Source organism: Gopherus flavomarginatus, chromosome 12 (genome assembly GCF_025201925.1).
Source record: "Gopherus flavomarginatus isolate rGopFla2 chromosome 12, rGopFla2.mat.asm, whole genome shotgun sequence".
NCBI classification, from domain to species: domain Eukaryota; kingdom Metazoa; phylum Chordata; order Testudines; family Testudinidae; genus Gopherus; species Gopherus flavomarginatus.
The window spans coordinates 44,842,333-44,860,579 of NC_066628.1; the positions used below are offsets into that span (position 1 = coordinate 44,842,333).

Genomic DNA, 18,247 nt, shown 5'->3' on the forward strand with positions numbered 1-18,247 from the left:
CTTAGCAATCTCAAGTTATGCTTCATTTCTAAATTACTTTAGACGGAGGGTCTGCAAACTTTTACGGTTGAAAGAGGGTAGGATGTGTCCCATCTGATTGCCTCATTAATAGCTTATGGTCAACATGAAGACGTGTTGGCTTGTGCGTGGGTGCACATGCATGCATGTAAAGAGACCTGAGATCTATAATCTTAACAGTGTCCTCATGGTGCTATCTGAGCATTATGCTGTTGTGGGGAAGAGCGCATGCCTACAGGCTAGAGTGCATATCTCCAGATAAGGTAAGGACCTCATTAAAATGAAAAGGAATGTGTGTGTTTGAGAAAGCAGCCTGGTCTGGATCTCTGAATTGGATTCTCCAATCTTGTCATTCTGAGGACCGTCCTGTAAAGGGGAGAAATCCTCTCAGGGACCTACACCCTCTCCCGTTGCCTTCCCCACAACACTGCTTGGCTCTCAAAATATTTCATTCTGTGGACCAGCAAGAAAGACTTCACTGGGCCCGTTTGAAAATCACCAATACCACAAACTCCACACCTTGAAAGTATCTAGGTCCAGGGAATTTGACCCATGGCTTTTTTTTTTTTTTTTTTTTTTTAAAGAAGAGGTGACGCTCCTTTGCTCCTTATGGAACATCACAGGAACTATTTGGGGAATGTCAAATAGTTATACTCTTAAGAGTAGCAGTCAGCCCATAAATGACTGTCTGGAAACAGTTTGCTTTATTGCTTAATAGGGCTAAGTACTACTGTTTGGTTCTAACCTTAGCTCTGCCATTGACTGGTTGTATGGTCTTGGGTAAGTCAGCCAGGCCCGGATATATATTGGGGCTCTTACCTTCCATTGACATCAAATCCTTTGTAGATCTGAGCCTTTCCCCTGGTTCCTTCCTATCCCAGTTTGGTCAGGGGGAGCTTGTGTTTTAACAAGCCATCCCAGAACCTGCTGTCCTGGGATAAAAGTGTGAGTTTGAGTTCCTCCATAGGCTTACTGTGCAAGCAGCAGAAGGGCAGGAATGGGATAGTCCTGTTAGGCTGCTGGGAGTGTTGCATCTCAGGATTCCTGTCTGGAACTGGCCAGTTAGAGAACCAAATACATGGTGAGTTTGGGAGAAAAGGGTGAGGGGATTGGGGTTTTTTTTGGTTTTTTTTCCCCTCAGTGGTGGGTAGGGGGAAGAAGGGGAGATTAAATTAATTTTTGGAGGGGGCACAGGTGGATTTTTTGGGGCAGAGGAACACAGATTGACACTGAGAGGTGGATAGGGAGCGTTGAAGCATTCACTGCTCGGATACGGACAGAGTAGTGGGAAAGATTCTAAACGATATAAGAAAGCCCAGGCCTCTCCAACTTGCAGGAGAGACAATCAGCTTGGAGGTTCGACTGATGGAGAGTAGCAGGGAGTGATGCCTGATTTTCCCACACCCCATTCCTCAGCAGGGAAAGAATTCATAAAATGCCATCTGGGGTGCTGGGCCTGCTGCTCCTCCTGCAGGCAGCTACTCAGTGCTGGATGGAATACATCAGACCTGCTCAAGAGCCAGTTTCTGTGCCTGACCGCAGTGGAGTTGCTTCTATAAGTTCACTGGTAGAGGCTTGTCTTTCAGGAGCAGGAAGTCATGGGGTCTGTTTCGCTGATGCCTCATGCACGTAGGCAGCTGTGGTCTCCGTATGAAGCGATGAATCATTAAACCTCTTCCTTGCATATTCTGTCCAGAGCTGAACTAAAGATAGTTTATCTACCAGAGACTGTCTTGGGAACAACTCCCTCCGAGCACGTGATTGAACAGACAAACCCTCTGTTCCCCACTCAGCCATGTAACATCTCTGCAGCAAGTACAGCAGTGGCTTATAGGGAACAAGTAACATTAAGGAAATACTAGTGTAGTTTTAGTGCTTCTTTTAATGTAGTTTAGCAGCTGGGACCACAGAGAAGGATTGTACATAATGTGTGTGCAAGTTCTGGACAGGACTCAAGCTGGGGCTGGTCAAGTTGTACCCATTGCACTGACAAGCCTAGGGTGACCAGATGTCCTGATTTTATAGGGACAGTCCTGATTTTTGAGTCTTTTGTTTATATAGGCTCCTACTACCCCCCCGGTCCCGATTTTTCACATTTGCTGTCTGGTTACCCTAAGCCTCTCTGGATCTTTCTCACTGAAGAGGCTGGAGTTGACTAGGCTGATTAACACTTGTTGATTTGAATGTCCATGTAGGTGATACACCCTCTGAAAGAGGCCAGGATTTCCTGGCCACCCTGAGACTCTCAGGAAGCTGTTGGCTCAACTTATACAGCTGGCCACGTGCTTGAGATGATCAGACCAGCAGTGAAAGTGATTCGTTATTGGCAAAAATCTGCACCTTGGTGTACAAACAATACCATACAGGAATTTGTGATTATTTTTAAATCTAGACTTCCTTTTAATTGTCTTCTGTTACTAGATGTTTATAGGTAGAGGTAAAATACTAATATGAAGGACTCTTAAGTTAACTTAAATGCATTTTAAAAGATCCTATCTTTAGTTTGGCACCTGTCATAATTTAAGCCACTAATAAAGAAAAGTGTACAGGAAAACCACAGAGTTTTATTTTTAGGTTGCTAATCAAATGTAATCTGTTTTAATTAACCATTTTCATTTTATTAAAAGATGCTAGTGACTATGCTGGTTTTATAGTTTTGTTGCTTGTTTTTTTTTGTTTTTATTACTGTTTAAGTTAAAATTCTATTTAATTGCTGTCTGAAAACCAAACTTTTCAGGGGCGTGGAATGGATGAATTATTAACATTTTGCCCCCCCCCCCTTTTTTTTTTTTTTAATTTAAACAGTGCTGTGGATCCTGAAGTTCTGCACCAACTGCTGTATAGAATTGTGTATAGATGTGTGACATGGAGAGCGGTTCTGTGGTGAAACAAACAATGGACAACACATAGCATGGCAGTGAGTGGGAATATCCACCAGTAATGGAGCTATGAGTGGCCTGGCAACATTTTCCTGGAAGCCAACTACCCATGTCATCTTACTCAGTTACTACAGTCAGGGAGGTTGGGGGTAGGGAGGTCTTAGTAAAGCAGATTTCTGTGTGACTCACACACATGGTGGTGTTGTGCTGAGATCCAGAGTCACCAGTAGGAAGGGGAGATTTTAACAAAGGATCTTGGGGCAAATTTCTACTCTTACAGAAACTGGAATGGGGTCTTTTAGTCCAAACCTAAATGAGCATACAATCTAAATTTTGACTTTGTCTGTATAGTGTCTAATACAATGGGGTGCTGACTTCTAGGCACTACTCTGATGCTACTCTCACTAATCATGTCCATGCTGAGCAAGGATAAACTTGATTTTAATGTCTGGAAGTTGTTTTTAGCCAGCATGAAAGCCATGAAGTGCAGTTTGACCACCTCCTCCTGTTTTGTTTTTGCATTGTTATAGGACCGAGTTTGGCTTCTGTTTAAGCCAGTGGGAAAATCTCTGCAGAATCCGGTCCATAAACTGCTCTGAAAGATTCTATCAGTAGCAACTTTACTTGCCCTGAATATTGCAGTTATTCTCTAGAAATACAAATACCAAAGAGATTAGGTTCTGGTCACTATTCAAAATCTAGTGGATCAGACATGAGTTAAAAATACAGATTTCTTTTTATACTTGCTGGTGTAACAGGTACCCAAAAATGGGCGGGAGCCTGAGAAAAACTATTGTTGTAGATAATATTGGTGGGATTCATCCCTGAATAGAGCAAAGCTTGGTTAACAACTTCCTGTAATAATTAACACTATTATTAATGAGTTTGCATTAATACAGTCCCCATTTTAAAGGAAGGATGGTCCAGGGGTTAGGGCATTAGCCCACAACATGGGAAACCCAGGTTGAATATCCTGCTCCACCACAGATTTCCTTTGTGACGTTGGGCAAGTCACTTAGCCTCTGTGTGCCTCAGTGCTCCATCTCTAAAATGGGGATAATGGGTGGTGAGGACAAATACACCGAAAGATTGTGAGGTACTAAGACACTATAGTGATGGGGGCTGTATAAAGAGATTAACCAATTTATTTAATAGCTACTCTCTCCCATTTTACAAACAGGCCAATATAAAGGTTCCTTATCTTTAGCTAAGGTAAGAGTTAACTTCATGGCATATAATACTTTGCACTTATAGAGTGACTTTCTTCCTAGTGCTTTATAAACGAGTTTCACAATGCTGTTGCCAAATAGGTAAATATTATATGGAATTGTACAGACAGGTAAAGCAAATAATTTGACCAAATTTAGATAGCAAGTTGGCAGCAGAACCCAGGAATCCTACCTCCTAGTCCCATGCTTGAATCATTACATTCTATTTGCTCTACAGAATTTAAAACCTTTTAAAGATCAGCCAAACATAGGTTGAATGGTGGTGAGAAGGCACAATGTGTGCATATATAAACCAGTCTGATACAAGTCAGAAGCGAGCACCTTATTCCAGTGTCAAGTACCAGAGTCCACCGGCTTGGTCCTACACTCATTTGTTAATGCTCTCATTTCCAATGTTGCTGTTTTCCTGACCTGCTGACTCAGGACTTGCCACCACCTGTCACTTGTGGAGGTGTAGTGCTGCCTCCAACCAAGCTAGCTCAGCAAAAAGACAGAGAGAGGTAGTGCAAGAGAATTATAAAATCATTACGATTTTGAAGGTAGAAAGAAAAGGGATTATTATTGGACAGCAAGAGGACAAAAGGGATTAGGCCAAAAGGAAAGGTGAAAAAAACAGGACTGGTGTGTGTGGGAGAAGATCAGAGATGAGGCCAGAGAAATTCCATCTTTTCTATCCTCTCTGCTTAGGATGTGATGCCCCTGCCCAGCTCCACACCTGGAAAGCAGACAGGAAATACAGAAATCCATGCCCCCTTCCTGGATCACATGTAGCCAGATTCAATGTTGTCGTTCATTCAGTTATTCCGAAATCTGCAGTGCACAATTTAAACTTTGGATAAGGGGTTGTGAAGATGAAATCCACTGGTCAGTGTGTTATGTATCTCTTTCTGTGCCCAATCCACAAAGGCGGCAAGTCTGTCTCTTTCGCTCAAGCTGTAACTACTTAACTTACTTTTTTGGGTGCTAGCTGGTGACTCTTGCCCACATGCTCAGGGTTTAGCTGATCGCCATATTTGGGGTCGGGAAGGAATTTTCCTCCAGGGCGGATTGGCAGGTGCCCTGGAGGTTTTTCGCCTTCCCCTGCAGCGTGGGGCACGGGTCGCTTGCTGGTGGTGTCTCTGCAGCTTGAGGTCTTCAAACCATTTTTGAGGATTTCAATAACTCGGTCCTGGGATAGGGGTTGTTATAAAATTGGATGGGTGGGGTTCTGTGGCCTGCCTTGTGCAGGAGGTCAGACTAGATGATCAGATTGGTCCCTTCTGACCTATGAGTCTATGAGTCTATAAGGTGTTTAGTGCTAGAGGTGCTAGGTTCAATTGCTAATGTATCAACCAAAATTGTGGCTGTCACATAAGGCCCTTAGAAGAGGAGGAAGTAGATATCTGCTTTTTGGAAGCCCTTCCTATTTTTGCATTGTGGCAGTTAAGTTAAGGGTGTTAATTTTCATCAATTAAATTTTGTTCTGGCCCTTTTACAGTTTGCACCTTCCCCTCAAATAAATATGGATTATGAAGGAGGTTGGAGAAGGCAATCGTATGGAAAAATCCCTGACCATTCACATTTTCCAGGATCAGAATCTATAGCTTAGTGATTTGAACAGAGGAGCAAAAAACTGGGATTTAGACGCTATTCCCATCTCTCTGCTGCTGATTCCATTTGTAGCCTCGGGCACGTCCATTTACCTTCCTGTGTCACAATTAACTACTCTGCAAAATGCAACAATTCTTGCTACTTCACATGGATGTTCAGGGGTTTAATTTAAGTAGCAAGATCTTCAGATGAAATATGTATGTAGATTTTCAGTATTGTATGTTATACATGGCATTTCTCATAATAGTGGAGGCTTCTGCCAATACCATGGCCAGAATTCCCCCACCCTCATCTTTGGATAGTGTTGTGTGCTGTTGGCTGCTATCATTTCCCAGGGGTGGCTGCATTGCAGAGCTGTAGTGTGAAAAGCTCCTGGTAAATGTGAAATAATATAATATAGACTGAATAGGAACATGCACTTACCCCCTGACACATTGTGTCAAATCTTTCTCTCGTTTAATCATTATGTACACAATATAATTCTTACCATTGTACAATGTGTTAAGAGAGACAGATCAAATATTGGCAAAGAGCAGCTTTTGTAAAACATAAGCCAAATAGAGAAGATTTCATTTTTTTTCTAATTCTAGTGGACATGTTATTTTTCTAAATCTCTTCCTTTCTAAATTCCAGCTGATTAAAAAACAAAGCAAAACTCCTCATCAGTTTAACATAAACATTGCAACATTGTGAAAGTGTATGAAAAGTCGAAAGTGAAATTGACAAGGAACAAAACTTGATACTGACTAATCTATTTCAAATGTGCTGGCTGAACGAAATGCAAAGGGTAGAACAGAAAAGGATAATAAACAGTTAAGTAGATGTGAAACATTCTTTAACTATTTCCTGTAATTCTGGTGTTTTTAAAAGAGATATGGCTATAAACTGACAGTTGACTTGTCCCACATAGTGGTCTTGTTAATATCCTCCAAATCCAAGTTACCTAGGAGGACAAGTCCTTCAGGGGGCTTGTCAGTATGGCTGCAAGCGCTTCCACAGATACATTAAAAGACATTTAAAGTCACAGTGCACCATTGATGGCAGAGAGGAAAGGTCGTTGGGGCGGGGGGAGGGGTGGAAACTTTTTGTGACTAGTTCCCATTTGCAGCATGTTTACTTTGGGGGATGGGTGCCTCTGGCAGGCAGGCAGGCAGCCCCTCCCCAGCCAGCAGTGATGGCCCAGGGCAGGCTCCACAAGAATATTTTTGTCATTTGAAATGGCGTCCTCCCTCCCTCAGAGTGGAAATACCACACTCCTCCGCAGTCCCTGACATGGCCTTCACCATGGCACTGAAACAGTTAATCATGCTGGCAAACATGTCTTTAAAGTTGAAGATAAGTGCTTTGATTTAACATCTGGGCAGCAAAAGATTTCACACTGCAATTTATTTCCTTGTGTTATTTCTATTTCTGCAAAGGGTCTTCTTTGTAATAATCAAGAATGTGTTATATGAGTATTGAAAATATTCCTGAGCATAAAAGTCTCTGTGCTTGCAGTGGCAAAGCCTCGGATAGTGTGTTAGTGATTAGTCCTCAAGAAACTTGGATGATCTTCAGTCTAAACTTAAATATAAATGCATTTAGGACAATTTTCAGTGCTAAACCAATTTGAATCCTATATTTTTCTTAATTAAAAAAGTTGAGCGGAAAGTTTTAAAAAAACAATTGCAATCCTGCTTCATAAGTGACCTACCTTAAAAGGCTGTAGTCAGATCATAATTTTTCCAGTCTTGTACTGTATTTGTATGTTGTTTGCCCCAAAGCATAACAAGCAAAGCATTTTATGACAAGCATGCACACAGAGTTAATAACATTTCTAAAGTTATTTTGCAAAACATGATAATTGTGAAGAAAAATATTTGAAACAATATGATTGCTAAGCATTTTGAAAACAGAGCCACTAATGCATTGCTAACAGGAAGGAGTTCTTTGCAAAAATAAACCTGTTATACAAAATAGTTTGATACAGAGCCAAAAATTGGTTTCCAAAAGGGAAAGCTGCTTAGCAAAATTGTAAGGGAAAAATATTTTAAAATGTAACAACCTACTTTCCTGAGAAATGTTATACTGTTTTTGTACATTATTTGGTATATGTATACCGAGCCATTAATATAATCTCCTATGGGGAAAGCAAATTATTGCAAAAATTATAGTAAAATAAGTGCAAGGCAAAAACATATTTCCATGTACTGGTGCACTTTGCCGCAGAGGCTGGTGTACAAGACATTTTGTGGCATGCATAAATATCCAATAATGCATTTCTGAACGGGTACATGCTTTTTGAAAAATAAAAAAGTTGCAAGAGGAAACACCTATTTTCAATAAACTCTACCCCAGAAAATGCAGTTACATGCAGTTATGTCTGCAAATCCAATGATACGTTTATATAACCCCCCCCTTTAGAAATATAGTATATACTTATTTTGCAAGGAAAACAGATAGTGAAATAATTTGCTCGTCCAAACCTGTTGTCCTGACCTAGGCAATTTGATGCATGCCAGTGACATTCCCCAGGAGGAAAATTCCCGGGGGATGAGGGAGAGAGAAAAAAGCAAGCAGAAACCGCACGCTTCAACGCAGTCACTCTTTCCTCCGGCCGCCGCTTGCGGGGTGCATGGGGAGCCAGCGATTTCACTCCTTTTGCAAAACACTGCAAGGGGAAGCCCACCTTGTCCAGCACCCCCCAGACAGGAGCATGCCAGGCAGCCTGGCTGCTCCATGCCCTCACTCCGATCCGCCCCCGCTTCCCTTTGGGACGGGTCTCCCCACTTTGATTTTACCAGCAGCCCCCCCGCCTGGCTGGCTGGCTCCGCTCTAACTTTCTTTGCTCTGCTCCTGGGCTGGGGGGGGAAGGAGAGAGGGGTGGGGGGAGGTTTTTTCCCACAATGCTTTGTGGGGACGTTGACAAGTGGATCCAAGATGGCGTAGAAAGTAATGACAGGTAAGTCAGGACTTCCCTATTCCCCCCCTGTGGGGGCCCAGGGCAGGGGGGCCCGGCCTGGGAGAGCCCCGGGGAGGGGATCGGTCCCCCCCCGAGGCCCAGCAGCCTCCCGGCGGCTCGGGCTGAAGCAGCTGGCCGGGCTGGAGGCTGAGCAGTGCCGGCTGGAGAGGGCCCTGTGTCTGCGGAGGGGCCTGCAGCAGCAGCAGCAGCTCGGGGGCTGTTTACAACCAGCCTCAGCCTGAGCCTGGGCGGCTGCTGAGCTGCCCCCCTGGGCGAGACACCCAGGGACAGAGAGACACCGCCCCAGGCCGGACAGAGCTGGCTGATGCCTCCCACACAATTGGCTGCTCTCCCCCCCCCACCCCCCGGGTCAGGGGTTTCTTCAGGGGTAGGGTTGGGGGGTGTGGGTCTTTTGGGTTTTTACACCGGGTGGGGGAGTTTATGACCCCAGGGAAGAAAAGGAGATATTAAAAAAAAATTTTTTTTAGGGTTTATTGAGAGGTAAAAAAAAAAAAGTCAGATTTTAACAATTGCCTTAAAAATGAAGCCCCAGATGAGCGAGGGCTTGGTAAACTTGTATTTTTGACTGCCACACGGGGGCTGTTCCAAGGTAAGGCAATGTGAAGTGAGGAGACTTAACCCAGAAAGACCCTCTGAAATCACTGTTTATGCACTAAAAATCTTGTGGAAGCTAAAAAGTGGAAAGGTCTTATTGAACCCCCGTCTGTCCCCAAACAAAGCCTTAACAATTCTTTTAGGGCGGAAACCTGCAAACAGAGACCCCAGTTCTGGCTAGGATTTCTCCCATGAGTGACGTTATCTGCATTTAAGTGTTGGCAGGACTAGCTTCTTGTAGTAATTTTCATACATATGAGAAGTTGGTTGGTCTGAATATATCAGAGTTGATCAAGCTGTGGTAGTTCTGAGTAAAGGGAGATTTTAAATGTATAATTGACACAAGACAAAATAAATTCCTTCCTTTTACTGGATGAAAACACTCTTACAAACTGTACTTTAATATGAATTGCAAAATGAGTGAGGATTTGGCACATTAGCATTATTGTTTTTCACAGAGACAGTCCCAGCTTGGTTGATTTTGAAGAGGGAGATTTAAAATAATGAGAAAGATGTAACATAGCTGCAATCTAACTGAAAAAACAGTGGAAAAAAATCAGTCATGAGATTTAGAACTGCTTTCCAATTAATGACCCAAATAGCAGATCTGCATTCATCATGGCTGGTCAAGCTGGCATATTGTGAATAGGAGGTATTTTCATCATTTTTCTACTCCCCCAAAATAGCATTACTGAAATAGTGAAAAAAATAAAATAACAATCCTTTGGTGAAGGAACAGACACTTTGTAAAAAAACAATTAAAAAACGGATCACAACATGAGTCAACTTGTCAAGTTCACATCGTTTTCCCTCAGGAGATGATTGGAAGGAGTGAGATTTGTAATAATATTTATAAATTGCAAAATTTTGTTGAAACAATTAGTTGTAAGATGGACATCTGCTTTAAAAATTAAACACAACGTGAGTGAGAAGTTAGTAGGTCTGAAAACATCAGAGCTGGTTTTTATGGGAGAATTTGTGTGTGCAGTAGTAATTCCTCCAATCTCTAGACAAGGCAGGAGATTTTAAATGTTAAATTGAAACAAATGAGGAAAAATCCTACATCCAACAAGTGAGTGCTACTTCATTAATCTGAAAGCAGTTTTATAAAGAGTGAAGGATTCTCCCTCTAGATGAATGAGATTATGGCAGGCCTGGTTTTCACTGCATCCAATTGTTAGGAGCAGGGGATGTATTCAGTTTTCGGTGTCTCAACTTTGCTCTAGTCCACAGAACTGTATGCCTTTATTGTTAAGCAAAGGAGCAGCCAGAAGGTGTGCAATATATTCTATTTTCATTTTATTCTGTTAATACATTTTTAAACTTTTAGTTCAGGAAAAATTGGAGCTGTAACATCCCCAAGTGAGGTGTATAATGTAAATTTTATTTCCAGTCCTCTCCTTAATTCTTATTGTATGAACATAGGTTATTTTTAATGAGTTAGATTAATTAGTGGAAAAAATCAGTATTTTAGAGCTGTAGTTCCTAAGTTTGAAAGGCTGTAGAAGTTTATATTTTATTTGTTCGAGTGACTAAAGGTTAAAGTGAGATATGCAAGCAGTACATTAACCCATATTTTGTTTGCAATCAAGTCTGTTTGCAAGGACTCCTGCCCCTGTATGGAGTCCCATTGACTGCAGAGTGGCTCTTCGTGGGCATATGGGTCCATGTTAGCAGCTGTGATTGCAGAATCAGGGTCTTCACTTGTAATTACATTTTTTCTGTTTCGAGTTTAGAGACACAGAGAGAAATTTCCATCTCAGTGTAAAATAAAAATATATGTAATAGTAGATATGAGTGTTTGGGGAGGGTGTGAGCCCTGGTGGGTCAAGCACTGAATCTGATTGGTGACTGGGCAAGTTGCTTCACCCTATACCTTCTCATTTCCCCCATCTGTAAAATGAGGATAATGATATTGACCTCCTTTGTAAACAGCCTTGAGTTCTATGGATGAAAAACACTATATCAGAGCTAGGTATAATTATTATTGTTCTTTGCATCTGTTAATATGATAGTTTGATGAAAGATTTCCTGCAACGCAGATAATTATTTTGCTTGCTTAAATTCCCCTTGCCATTTTAGTTCAATATTTTCCTCACTTCCAGTGTGTTGTTTTTTTAAAGTTGTTGTGTCCTATCATTCTGCATTAGTTACTGTGTTTCATCCTACAGGTGATTTTAGTAGTGAGTGAACCCATCCCTGTGTGTAACTTGGTATGCCAGTTTAAGGCCCCTGATCCTTGTGCTCTTATGGAGCTCCTTCATTGAGGTCAGTGATAGCCATATAGATCTGATTGCAGGAGTGAAGTCTAAATTAGCAAAGAGCTTTGGGATGACATATGCTTTGTGTCCCAGATCCTGGCCCCCAGCCTAAGTAGGGAGAGCCTGCTTGGGGAATGAGCGGGAATTGTGGAGCTGCTTTGTGGCTACTACTGCAGCCTCGGGGTTGGAATATCTTGTGCAGCTGGTGTGCTCCCCTTCTTGGAGCAGGGGGATGGCAGGAAATGGCTGGTGGGTCAATGTAGATCAAGAAGCCATGGATTTTAATGAATCTCTGTGCATCCAGCCCTGATTTGCTTCCTAAAATCTACTTGAGCCCCTGGTACAGGGGGTATTTAGCCTGAGGAGCCCCTGTCATGGTTATCTTCTTGGAACAGCATTACAATGTTCCACTTCAACCGAAGTCCTCCGGCTGCTTAGTATGGAGGAGGAAATGGCAGCAGGATTTTTGTTATAGATTTCTTCTCCCGCTCATCTATCAGGGTTTTGCATTTATTATTATTTATTATTTGGTTGCAGAAATACCTCAAGGCCAGGACCCCATTGTGCTACAAGCACTGAACAATATTTTATTCTATTTTTTTCCCTTTAAATTTATAAATTGTATGATGGATTAGGGATTATCAGAACAAATAAACAATTTTTTTTGTTTCCCCATTTGTTTTACCATTTTTTTAGCAACCCTTGGTGATAGGGCTCTTCTTAAAAGCCTTAGCCTTATCTAGGAGAATGTATGTAGGAAAATAGTATATGTATATTCCAGCCTCTTCATTCCGGATTGAAGTAAAGAGAGTTTGGTACTATTCATCCTTTTTTCCAAAGAAAAAGAGGAAGAGAACACTAAAACAGACATTGCCATTTGAAAAGTTCATATAGGACATACTTTTCAATAAAAAAACAGACAGTGCTTAAGAGAGTTTCATGGGAAGTTTTAACCAGGAAAACAGGCCAACCTTTTCTCTTCTCTCCACCTCTTGCTGCCAGGAGACTTTGTTCAGCATCTGAGCCCTTTTCCTAATCTCTTTGGCAAAAAAAACCCCCTCCTATAGGCAGTGATTTTAGTTTACTGCAAAGTCAGATTGCTGTCTGGAAACACAGACTGGCATGTGGTGATTTTGTTATGGTGGTGATGATATGTAATGCAAATGTCTTGTGCAAAAATAAATCTTTTATATAGTGCTTTCCTCCCTTCCCCACATAGGTGCTTTACAAAGTGAGATCCAAACTATACATGGAAGTGTACTCATTTTTGGAGTGAAACACTGAAAACTGTATGCTAATTTAGGACAGGTGGTAAAAAATACAGTATACAGTTGAAACTGCATGGAGAATTTAAGCACGCAGAATGTAATTACCTAAATTGAAATTTGTCTTCCTGTTACCTTTCCACTGCAATGGTAAGTTAGAATGTCTGACTTAGCTACAGTGGATATAATACCTTGGCATGCTCAAGGATTCGGTGGGCAGTCACAATGCCATCTACAGCAACTCTCAGTTTTTTCATCTCATCTTTTTTCCCTTTGTGCCCAAACAATCACATTGCAGGTTCATGTTGTGAAAGCCAGACTGTAGGCAAAGGCAACAGCAAGCCCAAGACTTAGTTTTTCACGAAGGCCATTTTAAAAGTTTTGAGATGCTCCATTCCACAACTGAAAGTCCTCACCTATTGCCATTGCCTCATCCCATTTATAAGGGAGCAGTGAGCTACCAAATTTTCTAACTGGTGTGGCGTGTGTTGAATCTTTGTCAGATCAGAGTAAAAGTAACCGCACACATTAGCAGAAAGGAGAATTGGTATTAATAGTAAACCATCTTGCTTGTCCAAGTAACAATAGCCCCTGTATGCTTGCACTGCTGCTGAGTCAGTAGAAAAGTTGTTGCAGTGATATTATGTACTAAGTCACTACTGCAATCCCCTGCCTGGTTTGTTTCTGTTGTGTGGCCTCAGGAAATATCTCTGGGATCAAGAATGGCCAGATAAAGGTGTATGTTTTGTAATCTTTAGGTTATATATTGGCTGGGACTACATCTCATGAACTACCCTCATTTAATCAATGGGAGGACTAATGCTTCTAAGAGCTCTAGTGAGTAAACTGGAGGGATACGAATAACAACAGGACAGGAGATCAGAATTTGTATATTCTGGAGTTATAGGAGTTAAGTGAAAGTTAGTATCCACTGCCTCTGGAGCAGCATTTGGCTTGTTCCAAGCTGGCTTTGTGACCTTTAGAGTAAGTGTTATCCAGAAACGGTGGCAATGCCATTCAGCTTCTCTATCACATTGTACTGAGATTGTTTAGCAAGATTTTTGTATAGCTACACATTATAAAAATATTGTTTATCACTGACATTTAAAGTTACACTGCTTAGAACTTTGGGACATCCATGTTACAAACTGAGACCTACTGACTGTATGTTAAAAAAGGAAATAAGTAACTCTGCCAAAGTTGAAGACTGCTACTCTTGAGAATCTGCATTGTCACAGTAGCAGAAGTGTTTAATATAAGGTTAATTTGCTGGCAAAATATACATTGGTTTAGCAAACCAAAGAAGTAACATAACTTTGCGGACAAAAATATAGAGGTCCTCACAGTAAAAAGTAGAGTTGTGACTGAGGAGATGCACAAGTAAGAGGTTTTTATTCCTATATTATTCTAATTTCTTACGTGGTTATTTCATTTTCTCCTAGGGTATCTTTTAAAAAAAAGCTATATACTTCTGCAAAAGAATATTCCCTCCCCAGAGCTCATCTGAATTCCTCACCAACTAATGGGATTCTCAACTATTCTTTGAGAGTCACAAGATAACATCCAGCAAATAACTTTTTAGACTCTGAGCTTGTGCCATCTCATGCATCAAGCAAAATCAGGCTTTCTTCTTCTCCTCTTGCTTAGAGGGGAGATCTCCAAGGAAAATCCTAGGGTTGCTTCGGAGATTGGCAATTTTCAGGGTCTGTGCTTCTCAGTCAGTACTGAAGTGGCATCCTATTATAGCATTGTGTCCATGATATTATTTGAAGTGCTGTTTTGGTTATAGAGTTTGTGTTTATAGGATTGGGGCACTTTGGCCAACTCCTATAGCACTCGCCTGTAGGATGGTGAAGGATAGCCAACATGGCTTCCGAATAAGTGAGTGACTTTTGTTTTGCTAGCCTTAGGCTAGTTAGACACACACACTTTCTCTTTCTTGCCAGAATTGGGGTCTACAGCTCCATTTGAAATATTTCAAAGGTCCACAAATGAAAAAAAGTTCAAAACAACTAGTTTACATGATAACTGAGAGCAAGCCTCCTAGTCTGGGTAGACAAGCTCATTGTTCTGGAGAAGACTCTAGCTACTCACCCAAGCTTAGATCCAGGTGATTGGATGGGCTAAAGAGCCTGAGCTGCTGCCCAAGCTGCAACACCCACGCTGCTGTTTTTAGTGTGCTGGTTTGAGCCGAGCTAACATGAGTCTGTCTCCACAAGATGGGAGGCACGTGCCCAACTACTATGTAGCCATACTCTTAGGCTACATCTACACTATAGCCAGAATCCATGCTCTGAGATCAATCCACTGGCAGTCGATTTAGTGAGTCTAGTGAAGGCCCGCCAGATCAACAGCAGATCGCTCTCCAGTCGACCCCTGTACTCTACTCCCGATGAGAAGAGTAAGGTAAGTTGACAGGAGAGTTTCTCCCATCGACACCCCACCCACATACACCCCACCCCCATCCGTGGTGTAGACCCTGCAGTAACTCGACCTAAGGTAGGTCGACTCCAGCTATGTTATTCACAGAGCTGGAGTTGTGTAGCGTAGGTCGACTTACTGCGGTAGTGTAGACATAGCCTCAGTCATCAGGTTTGTAGGACTGGGATGTGTCAAAAGTGGAAAATGTTCTTGTGCGAAAATGAAAATTGAACATTTCAGGACAAATTGTTCTGGCAGCACGCAGTAGGACTGCACCACTGAGACTTGGAACCACTGAGCTGTCGAGAAAGAGAATTTCTCATGGGTTTCCCAGAAAGGGATATGATGAGACAAATAATTTCTTACTTTTAAAAAGAATTTTACTGCAGAAATCTGAGAGAGTTGTCATCTGAGCACAGGACCATGAGCTGGATACTCTGGAGTCTAAGGCTATGTCTACACTTAATTTGCTGCAGTGCTTCAGTGTAGACACTCACTACAGCAATGGGAGTAGCTAGTCCACCTCCTTGAGAGGTGGTAGCTAGAATAATTCTTCTGTGGACTTAGTACTGTCTATTCTGGGGGTTAGATCAGCATAACTTCGTCACTTGGGGACGTGATTTTTCACATCCTGAGTGATATAGCTGGATTGACCTAACTTTTTAGTTTAGACCTGGCCTAATTGTGTAGATCTGGCCTAGTTAAGACTAAAGATAGAAGACTGAAGATGAAGTGCTAAATATAATATTCAAAGCATTATGAGAGATGTTTGTAGTATATCTGTTGTCTTTGAATCTGTGAAATGTGTTTTAAAACATTCCGCATAGACACCTATACCTACAAAGGAATGCTTGGAGGCCTTGTTCTGTTACTGCAACTGGTATTAATTAGAGTGACATGAGTTAACCCCATGCACCGCTTTGAAAATGTAAGGGACAGATATTGGATCGTATCCAAGATCCACAAGTATTTGTGCCCACAGCTGATGCTTTGGAAAAAATACTTTTAGCAATGTCTGACAACCCAGCACTGGACAGTATTGGGAATTGAAAGCTCACTGTGCAACTATGAGATTACCAGAATTCTCCAATATTGTAGTTAAATTTTATATTTCAGTGGTGCCCAGAGATGCCAATCAGGGTCCTGTTGTGCCGGGTGCTGTTCAAATACCTAGTAAGAGCTATTATTATGTGTAAGGCTAAGATTTAGTCATGGGCATTTTTAGTAAAAGTCATGGACAAGTCACAGGTAATAAACAAAAATTCATGGGCCCTGACCTGTCCATGACTTGTACTATAAATACCCCAACTAAATCTTTGATGTTCTGGAGGGGTCTGTGAGTGCAGCTGCTGCTCTGGAGAGGGGCCTCTGGGCCTCCTGCTGGTGCTGGGGGGTGCCTCTGGGGCTCCTGCTGGTATTGGAGGGGGGCTCTGCGGCTCCTGCTGGTGCTGGGGGGACTCCAGGGTGCCCATTGGTTCCTGGGGGAGAGGGGCGGCACAGGATCACTGCTGCTGGCAGGGGACAGCCCTGCCGGCCCGGGACCGCCATCGCCGCTCCTGGCAGGGGACAGCCCCGCTGGCCCAGGTCCACAGCAGCCGCTGCCCACGGGGGGTGGTGTGGGACTCCCACAGCTCTGGCGGGGGGCGGCCCAGGATCGCCGCTGTTGCAGGGGTGGTGGTGGTAAGGCTGACCCTGGGACCACCTCAGCTGCTTGAGTGGCCCTAGAGTCAGTCACACCTGCTGGCTGCAAAAGTCGTGGAGGTCCTGGAAAGTCACAGAATCAGTGACTTCCGTGACCTCTATGACAGACTCACAGACTTAATTATGTAATCATTGGTGAATCTTTCTATTAAGATATGGTCCACACCATGGAAACATTTGAGAACATCTATTTGAGACAGAGCAGTAAGAACGCATAACTGTACACGATACAGGCTACTGCAGTTTAACTGGGAGACTGGGCTATTATGAACAATTGTTTTATATCTAGAAAGAGATTTCTTTAAAGAAATTGAAAGAATTGTAGACGAGGCTGGTAATACTGCCCATTATTAAGGTAGCCTGACATTTCCTATAATAAAACTCTGTTTTTGATTATCACTTTACCAAACTTTACCCATTTGGGCTGAAATTTTCTGACAGGCTTTGTAAAAAAACCAAAATAATTCACCCAAAACAGTTTAGTCGTTTCCAAGAACCAGGTTGGGGTGAAATACATTGTTAAAAATTCGGGCATCCTTTTCATTGAAAAATTCTAGCACCACCTCTGCTTTGGATCAGGGACTTGAAATTTGGGGGGGCAGCTTTGTTTCAGGGATGTGTATTTTGTCATCTTCATGAAAATCTGTCCAAATTTGGCGAAAATAAAAGCTTTTGAAAAATTCTCAAATATTCTGTCTACACTGTGCATGCTGCAGATGGGCTAAGCGGGACTTTCTCTGCAATTGTAGCCCTGGTCTGCTGTGTTCTGTCCTGGGTTCAGGGCACTTTCTCCTGTGCTCTCTGTGCCCCCTCCCTCCCCCTTCCCTGCTGGGCTATGGGAGTGTGGAGGAAGAAGCCGCTGAATTCAGAGAGGACAAGAACTGGACCCTCAGACTAGGTGGGGGAATAGACTGAGACAAGAGGTCTGGAGTTGGAGAGGTGGCCCAGAGGCTAGTGGGGGAGGGGAAAAGAGGGAAATTGAAGCTGGGAGTTTGGATGGGAGAGGAGACTGGGTTAGAGAACCAGTGGGGCAGGGTGCCAGGAGGGAACATCGATATGACAGAGCTGAGGTACAGCAGGAGAACTGGTACTGTTTGGGCACAGAGACTGGAACAAAGATTCAGATGGAATGACGTGGGAGACTGGAACTCGGAGTCAGTGGGGATGAGAAATGTGGACAGGAAGGAGAGTGAATGGACGCCAGAGTAGGGGAGCGAGACCGATTGGATGAAGAACTGGGAAGTGATGGGAGTAACGGAACAGCTGGGCATGGAGGCTGGGAGTGGGGAGAGGGAGACTGGGATGGAGTGTTCAGAAGGGTCAGACT

The 18,247-nt window shown here is 42.7% G+C and overlaps 2 protein-coding genes across 6 annotated transcripts in view; one reads left to right on the forward strand and one right to left on the reverse strand.

The window, feature by feature from the left end:
* The window catches only part of LOC127032985 (uncharacterized), a 20,840-nt gene extending 12,265 nt beyond the window's left edge, over positions 1-8,575 (reverse strand). The window contains exon 1 of one of the 2 annotated variants that reach the window (XM_050920675.1): positions 8,195-8,575. In XM_050920675.1, coding sequence (XP_050776632.1) covers positions 8,195-8,436 — 242 coding nt within the window. In that variant the 5' untranslated portion in view covers positions 8,437-8,575. Of the gene's footprint in view, positions 1-8,181 lie in introns of both variants that reach the window. The other variant, XM_050920676.1, reaches the window with a different exon arrangement.
* The window catches only part of HELZ (helicase with zinc finger), a 136,548-nt gene continuing 126,876 nt past the window's right edge, over positions 8,576-18,247 (forward strand). For 2 of the 4 annotated variants that reach the window (XM_050920637.1, XM_050920639.1), the window contains exon 1: positions 8,576-8,657. The gene's annotated coding sequence lies outside the window, so the exon portion shown is untranslated. Of the gene's footprint in view, positions 8,658-16,372; positions 16,393-18,247 lie in introns of those variants that run through there. The other 2 variants (XM_050920640.1, XM_050920638.1) reach the window with 2 other exon arrangements.